This window comes from Gouania willdenowi, chromosome 15 (assembly GCF_900634775.1).
Source record: "Gouania willdenowi chromosome 15, fGouWil2.1, whole genome shotgun sequence".
Classification (NCBI taxonomy): Eukaryota; Metazoa; Chordata; class Actinopteri; order Blenniiformes; family Gobiesocidae; genus Gouania; species Gouania willdenowi.
The window spans coordinates 7554627-7563364 of NC_041058.1; the positions used below are offsets into that span (position 1 = coordinate 7554627).

At 37.3% G+C, this 8738-nt stretch overlaps 1 protein-coding gene across 1 annotated transcript in view; it reads right to left on the bottom strand.

The window, feature by feature from the left end:
• camkmt (calmodulin-lysine N-methyltransferase) overlaps positions 1-8734 on the bottom strand; it is a 125319-nt gene extending 116585 nt beyond the window's left edge. The window contains exons 1-4 of the mRNA XM_028469640.1: positions 8704-8734; positions 8397-8570; positions 6593-6768; positions 4869-4933 (exon numbers count right to left, since the gene is read on the bottom strand). Coding sequence (XP_028325441.1) covers positions 4869-4933; positions 6593-6768; positions 8397-8543 — 388 coding nt within the window. The 5' untranslated portion in view covers positions 8544-8570; positions 8704-8734. The remainder of the gene's footprint in view (positions 1-4868; positions 4934-6592; positions 6769-8396; positions 8571-8703) is intronic.
• Between the last annotated feature and the right edge of the window lie 4 nt (positions 8735-8738).

An 8738-nucleotide genomic window follows, 5' to 3' on the forward strand; every position in this document is an offset into this window, starting at 1 on the left:
AGCTGGAGAACCACAACGGTCACAAGTTCAGAGTTCAAAACGTTCAAAGCCATTCCAACTTGGACGAGGCCCAATAATTTATTGATGACACGTAACCAGGTGGGAGATCAAAGGGAACATGGAGTTATAGCTTGAACCAAGGCAAAAATTTTGTATTAGCCAGTGACTTTGATCTCAACATGGCCTCTATTTTGATAGTACCAAAGATTTAGTCTATTAATCAATGCAATCTGCCTTTTTTGTTTAATGTACCATGTTCTGAATGCATCTCAAATGACTAGAGGACAATATTATAATCAGAGGTGTAAAGAGTACTGATATATTCTACCCAAGTAGAGGTACTGTTACTTAATTGAAATTGTACTCAAGCACAAGTACAAGTGAGTCCTACATGAAACACAAGTACAAGTACAAGTACAAGCTCAATTAAATAGTACTCAAAGTTAACGTTAATTTGTGGTAATAAACCTTGCCACGGTTCCCTTGCATACAGTAAACATCTCATATATAAACTTAAAAAGGAAGAGACCAAATCTTAATTTATTTTCCACAAATAAATTAAGATTGTGGAGCAGGATTACTATTGCAACAACACATCATCAGTAGGGTAAAACAAACCTGTCTCACGACGGTCTAAAATGTTGGTCCAAATGTACAATTCTTTTTTTAAAATATAGTAACACCAGTAAATTCAACTCAAAATTTAAAACTGTCTTGCTGGCTATGATTGACTGACTTTGATTGTTGTCTGGTCATTTCATTTTTTCTAGTTTCACTACAATGTCTGTTGATCATTTTCAAACAAAAAAATAATAATTTATTCAGTAATGTTTGGGTGTAGAATAAACAAATTTCTTTACTTCTTATAAAAAGTAAAATTACTGATTTAAAAATATACTAAAAAGTACCAATTAAAGCAACTCAATTACAGTAGCATCAGTACTTGTAATCAGTTACTTTCACCTCTGATTCTAATAAATAAAAAGTCACTCCTATTCCAATAATGGTTTTTAATGAAGCCAGCACCAACAGCTGTGGCGTATTATTTCCAACATCCACCAACTCTTGATTGAGGCACTTTGCCTTCTTTGCTCTTGAGATAAATCCATTGACTCTGGCTTATCTTCACCTTAAGAAACAACATATTGTTCACATACGTGCACAGTTGTGAAAGAAATACAAAAGCCAGGAGAGAGGCTCATGCTGAGAGGGTGGGGGGGCGGTGTCGCGAGGGGGGGTAGCATTTTTAAGCTGAGTCCACACATTATGGAAGCTGTGGGCTAATCCGGCCAGGCTTTTTAGCCTGCTATTCAGGAGGACAAGGACCCCCAGGATTTAAGCTTGTCCTCACCTCAGGGGTTGGAGGATTATCAAGACGGCAGGAAAGGTAGAGAGGGTGTGATGGTGGCTGATGTGAATAACTTTTATTAGCACAGTCGCAGCGCACTGGATTCAAGCAGGAGAAACACAACAAAAAGACACTTTGTGTGTGTATATGTGTGTGTGTTTGTGTATTTAGAAGGGTTCCTTTTCTGACTCCCACCCTCCCTAGAAAAAAAACACACCCCACAGCTCTGACAGGGTCACCTCTGGGCCTTTCAGAGCCTCCTCTCAACCAATCCTAATTGATCTCACGCATTACTAGTCCCAAACATGGGCTGGAGAACAGGAGGGAGATGGCTGATCCATTGTCTGAGGAAAGAGGTCCCCCATCATCATGGTTCTCCACTTCTTAGACACACACACATGCACGTACACGTACACGTACACACACACGTTCCACCTCTGGCATGCCCACCCACCATCTCCTCCCTTTTTTTCCTCGCCCCTCCTCAACGCTCTCATCTCCGGCTGTGATAATCCACTGGCCCAAGTCAGGAACTCAGTTACCCATCTGGCCAAGCATGACTCCAGCAGGGAGGACAAGGGTGGAGGGGGGTGGAGGGTGTGGGGATAGGAAAGAGAAGCAGCGGTAAGTGAGGTAAATTGAGAAATAAGAATGAGTGTGTTGGGGGGGTGAGGGGGTGAGCTTGGGGAATACAAAGAAGAAAGTTTTGATATCTGCATGTAGTGAGAGTGGAAGGCCAGAGGTGGCAAAAGTACTGGTCCTCAGTACTCAAGTAAAAGTAGTTGAATAAAAAATGACTTTGATAAAAGAATTGAAGTTGCTCCCTTACTCTGTTACCTTTGAACACCTGGATAATGTAGCATTCATTATAAATACAATTTGTAAATGAAATGTGTTAAGATGGAAAAAAAAAAAGTGCAAATGCTCAATAAAACCCAAAGGAGCTTTGAGTTTAACATTTTAAGAACATGTAAAAAAAAAAAAAAAAAACTGGTAATAAAAATAAACATAATCTGTTAATCTTTATGAACACCTGGAGAATTTAGCACTCATTATCAATAAAATGTGTAAATAAAATGTTTTAAGAAGAAAAAAAATGCAAATGCTCAATAAAACACAGAGCTTTGAGTTTAACATTTTTAAAAACTTAATAATGTTAACCATAAAACTAAGCGACATGTCGAACAAGAAAAAAGTTCAAACTTTTTACGTCGTCGCGTCATCTTTTAAGGTAACAAGCTGATTTTTAAAAACAAAAGGAGTAGAAAGTACAGATATTTGTTTAAAAAAGTAAAAGTAAAAAGTTGCCAAAACAATAAATACTCAAGTCAAGTACAGTATTTGTACCATATTTGTTACTTTTCACCTCTGTGAAAGGCAAACTAAAGATGGTGGTGCAAAGGTCAGACGCACATGATTAAAATCAACTAATGACATCCTCTGCTTCCCCCTATCGATCTGTCTTTGGTATTGATCTTGCCAACTAAAAAAAAAATGATTACTCATCCGAGCCGGTTTGGAATAAGACCTTCGACTGAGCTGAGTCGTGACTTATAAGGTCTGGATCCAGTGTGCAGTGAAGTAGACCCGAGTCGTGACGCTTACCTTTGACCCTCCACTATTGTGGAACCATCTGGCTGGTTAAAGTTGACCCCCATGGCCCAACACACACCGTAAACAATCTGGAGGTACGCTAAAAGGTTTCGTAAGAAACATAAAAATCATATATAAAGACAAAAATCTGCACTCTTGATTAGGAATGCAGCGATTTTCTGGCCAATCACCGATCTTTAAATAGACTGACCAACCAACTCTGATTTTGGCCAATCCAAAAAAAACAAGTTCTGATGAACTACGGAACGTCTTTGCGCCAAATAGCACGTATCACCTTCCCGAGAATTCAGTGAAATGACTCGGTTCCACCGAGTAAAACAAATGAAATTGTGCGACATAAAATCGTAATCTACATTGAATTGCCTTTGAAACAATATATCACACGACTATGTTCCGATAAATTTAGAAATTACTGGAAAAGGGGGTGGGCCCCTGGCCCCCATCCCCACCCCCTTTCAAAAAGGTCTCCGAGAGGTTCTTGACATCCGCTCATAAAATATCCATGTCAAATTACAGCCCTATTCTACGAGCATTAACGGAGCAGTAGTCATTTGAAAAATGGAGCCCCTGGCGCCCCCGAAACACGTACGGGGTAATTTATATATTGGTATGTGCCAATGATTCGGTACCACCAACCGTCGTAATATTTGACTTGCAAATATATGAGAAATCGGCCTTGGTTTTTTTTTCTTTTTCCTTTTGGGGCCCCAAATCGAAAATTGTACTCCGAGTGTTGATGCGTACACATCCATAGATCATAGCTACCAAATTTCAGCCTGATCCGTTCACAAATAACAGAGGAGTAGTGATTTTAACTAGTGTACATAACAACAACAACAACGGTAGCCCAGCCTAAAAATGACCAAATGCAGCAGCTTTGTAGATATTTAAATGTAAAAATATTTATCTAAAAATAACAGCTTATAGAATAAAAGCTCTAGAAAACATTTTCAAAAGTCAATGGGTAATGACAGAATAAACATGACACAGCTAAGTTATTGCATATATACTGTATATATGCTCTGCTGTTTAGAAAAAATGCCCTCTGCTGTACTGCGATTCAATTTTCAGAGTATCGGTTAATCGTGATACCTTTGAATTGTTTTTTAACTGCCTTACGATTAATCGTTACATCTCTAGAAATTAGCTTTCAAACTAGAGTCTGGTACAAACATCTCTGTTTTTATAACTTAATGTAATTGTTCACTGTCCTAACAAATGAAATGAAATGGAGCTGACCGCAAACAGCACACATGATGAGTTGAAACATCTGTGACAAAAGCAAAACACTGGACTTTTACCTGAACACAAATACTTCCAAAGCTGAGTTTGTGTGGCTCAAACTTACAATAGATAAACTGATAAACAAAACCAAAAGTGAACTCAGTCAAGCAAAACACTTCAGAGAATGAAGGTCAAAGTGACGGCTGCTGTTTCCCGTGATGCTGCTTCACTCCATATCATGGACGTGTGCAATGCCCTGTTTGTGTCATGTTCATTGCTTTTTGCTTTTTTTCCTCAAACCACTCATCACTGTCGACCGAAGCAATAAGAAGACTGCAACCTGCTTTTTCCTCTAAAGGACATCTGAAGGTAGTTGGGAGGAATGAGTACATGATGAACTGTTGTGGAAAGGTGCAGGAGAGACGCTCTCCCCTTTTTGAAGAGTTGGAATCAAAACCACCTACATCAAACCATCAATCAAACTCCAACAGCACAGCACGCAGCATGAGCTTAACCCAAACTAAGGCTGTGCTGCTGCTAGCGCTGATACTGAGTGTGTGTTTGTCAAGGATAAAAGCCGCGGCGCAGTTTGGGTGAAATGAACTCCACTGCAAACACAATCACATGCTTGCATAAACCCACAAACACAATGCAAATAAGTGCAAATAACAAATGTACTTACAGACATTCCCAGTATTGTCGAAGCTGTTGAGCACTTCACTGACTCGGAGAGGGCCCATGTTATCCCTGGGAAAAACAAACAAGGGTGAGCTTTCTTTTTTAAATATCCTAACATAAGGACAAAGTTAGTTTTTAGGGTTTTATGCATCTATTTCCTGCAGGTCATGATTATTCATACCGTTTTTATTCTGAAAAATGATCAAGATATTATTTTTTTTATCCTAGTTATTTATTTATATATTGTGACTGAAATGTGATTTGAATGGAGAGCGACTGCGGTCCAATTTCATTGTATGTCCTACTTTGTATGATTATGCAATGACAATAATAATAATCTACTCTATCTACTCTATTACCTTTACAAGCACAACTTTGTGTTGGATTGAAGCAGAGCTGAATCAATAACGAAGTATTAGAGGTGCACCGATTTTGATCCGAGGGTCACGTGATCAACGTTCATGTCAGCATTTCAAAGAATGACCAATTTGACCATTAATAAAAGCTTGAAAACACACATTTTGTGCGTTTTTAAATTCATTTTGTAGATTTTCTCGTCAATATGGTAAGTCATTATGTGTGTTTCTGTTATATTTTTTCTGTTTTTGTTGTCATTTTGTGTAATTTTGTGTGTTTTCGAAGTCCTTGTTGTTTTTGTAGTCAAGTTGTGTGTTTAAGTGGTTGTTTATTGTGTCTTTGTTGTCATTTTCTGTTTTATGAATTTTTTCTGTCATTTTGTGTATTTTTTTTGTCATTTTGCGTAATTTCATGTGTCTTTGAAGTCCTTTTGTATATGCTATTGTTTTTGTAGTCAAGTTGTGTGTTTACGTGGTTGTTTATTGTCTCTTTGTTGTCATGTTCTGTGTTTTCTGAATATTTTTTTGTATTGTTTTTTTTTTTTTAATCTTTTTATGTTCTTGTTACTTTTTATACTTTTCTTGACATTTTGCCCATTTTGCTGTCACTTTCTGTGTTTCTAGAGTTTTGTGTTTCATGTTCATCATATAACCCAACTTCATGAATTACAATTTTATAATTTGTGCGGGGCCGCACAAAATTAGAAAGAGGCTCATATGTGGCCCCCGGACCGCAAGTTGCCTATAGCTAGTTTAGAACATTCCTGTCCAAAAATACTAAATGATATCAGTGCCTTTAGTCTTTTATTTTTCACATTGTGCAACAGGTTCCAGTGCAGACCTGTTTTTCGCTCTTTGTAACATTTTCAAAAGTCAACGTGTAAGTTGTTCTCACAGACTTATTGCTGTCACTTGTGAGAACAGGAACTTCATTTTAACGTCATTTAATTACATGAAATCCACTACAAGGTGGAAAAAAACATCCATGTTGTCACGATGGGCGAGTAGTTTCTAGTTTCGTCTTTGAACAAACATTTGGAGCAACTCCAAACATGTCATGTAATTCGAGTGTGTGACACACACAACGTGCACTGGAGCTAACTTTAGAAGGACAATCACTTCTAGCATAGCTGACAAAGCTGCGTGTTTTTTTTTTTGTTTTTTTTCAAATATTTTAAATGTTTTGATTTAGGCTAAAAAAAAAATCTAATCCCATCTCCAAAATCTACAACCACGACAAAACTTACACTCAGAATTGATAAAAGCGCATTTGCTCCTTTGATATTCATGATTCACTTGTTTTTTTGTTTTTTTAATACCCCTGAAAGCTCACATTTCTACTCTTGCACATCCCTAAAACGTGTGTACCAACCTGAGTAAGACACTGAACTCAGAAGAGTGGACACTTCTGTACTCCACCCACTGGTCATCAGAGGTATTACTGTGCTCGTGTCCCACAAGTGGCTTCCTGGTGAAAAGGTCAAAGGTGGAAAACCTGCGTACGGAAACCTGCTTGACCTCAGGATCCATCTGCTTCTGACGCAACACCTGCCATAGAAACGAAGGGAAACGTATCAAGAAACCTGGAGAAAACTGTGTACTGTAGTAGTAGCACAGCAAGGTTCGAGTGAATTCACTTTACGGTAATATAGTGTGCGACAAAATAGATAAAATGATTAAATATTATGGGTGCACAAACAAAACAAAAACAGCACGACTAGTTCTGAAGTGTTCGGCTTTGGTGCTTAATTCAGAAATCTATAAGTTTACCCACAGTCAAGGTCTTAAATATTTGGACAGCCACACCTTTTTTTTGTGCATTTACGGTATGCTTTATAAACAAACAAAATGGAATAAAAATACTACAGATGAAAAATAGCCCTTAGGCTAATTCTGGCATATTTACAGAAATGTATTTTAATATGCACTGTCCCTATAATAAATGAATAAATCAATAAATACTTTGCGTACTCAGATAAAATGAAAGTTGACAGCTCAGCTTTTTAACTCGTCGAGTGTTCTTCAATAATATTTAAGTATGAGGTCCGTGTAATGTCAAATCTAGTATGGTTGGTGTTAAATAAGCGAGTCCTCAACTTACGGTAGTATTTATTAACATTAGGTTCTGTGCCACAGCCTGTCTAAGAGCTCATTTAGAACAATCCCACGTCTATCTATGGTGGGAAAAAGGCCATCTATTCCACTGCATGACTTGAATTATCACCTGGTACAGACAATTATTCTCTTATTGTAAAAAAGATCTCAAGAGATATTCATCCAATCACAGTGAAAAATAACAATGATGCAAACAGATGCAAAACATGGTAAAAAAAATAATAAATTTCCAAATGGCATGATAACTGAGTTTAAGCCTTTTTTTTCTTAAATTAAGCATGTCGATTAGTTTGAAATATAACAAAGCCAATAAAAATATCTAAAGTAAAGTTTTTAACACGCTTTTAAACATGAGATTAAGAAGATCAGACAATGTGGCAAAGCAAAAATAGATCAGAAACAAACAGATAATGTGGTAATATTAATAAATGCGACATAAGAAGTAAGTATGATTGAGTGAATGAGTTAGAAATGATAAAACCACATGAGATAGAAGGAGTACAGACAAGATACAGGATATATCATATGATAAGATTAGATTAGATGAGAAAATATGATTTAATATCAAATGAGATCAGTGTTTCTTCTAACATTCTAACATTATTTGCAGATTCCCTGCTATAAATTTGTATTTAATTTACATTAAAGTGTTCTACTTGAACAAGACTTTGTTTATTGAGCATAAAACCTTTTAAACATTAAAAAGAAAAGCCTGCAAATAAAATGTATGAGAACTGGACACTATATAAGACAAAACAGGAACATTTGACATAATATTAACTTAGGTTCCGTGGAACAACATGAGATAAAACTATATAACATGAGACCAAATGAGATGGTGATATGAGAGGTAAATTGAAATTGTGTTATTAGAGCAGTTTGACAGGATAAGACACCATGAAATGAGAAGAAAAAAGACCAAAGAACACATGACATGTTTGCAAGAGACAGCAACAAAAAACAAGATTAGAAGGAAAGAGTGAATATATTTAATAAGGTGTTAAAATGTTAAATAAAATGATAGAAGAGGTAGTTGTTCCTTGTTTTGGGGGGTTGTGCACCTGTCTGAGCAGGGTCCACCTGGCTCGGGCCACATCAGAAGCCCCTAAAGTCTCTTCCCTGGAGGAGGTGAAGGGATCATCATCGCTGCTCTCCTCCGTCTTACATCGCTCAGTCCTCGCTGTGGTGCTGGAGGATTCCCTCTCCATTCTCCACGGAGCTCCAAGAGAAAATATCTACGTAAACAAACCGTCTTTAGACTAGCAACTGTAGCGGTTACAGCAGAGAGTTAATACAGCAATGGCTCTTGGTTTTTTTTCATCTGACTAAATCTATAATACTGAGATGCAACAACAGAGCTTCGATCACCTGTTACAGCCCAACGCACTCATGCTACTTCCGCA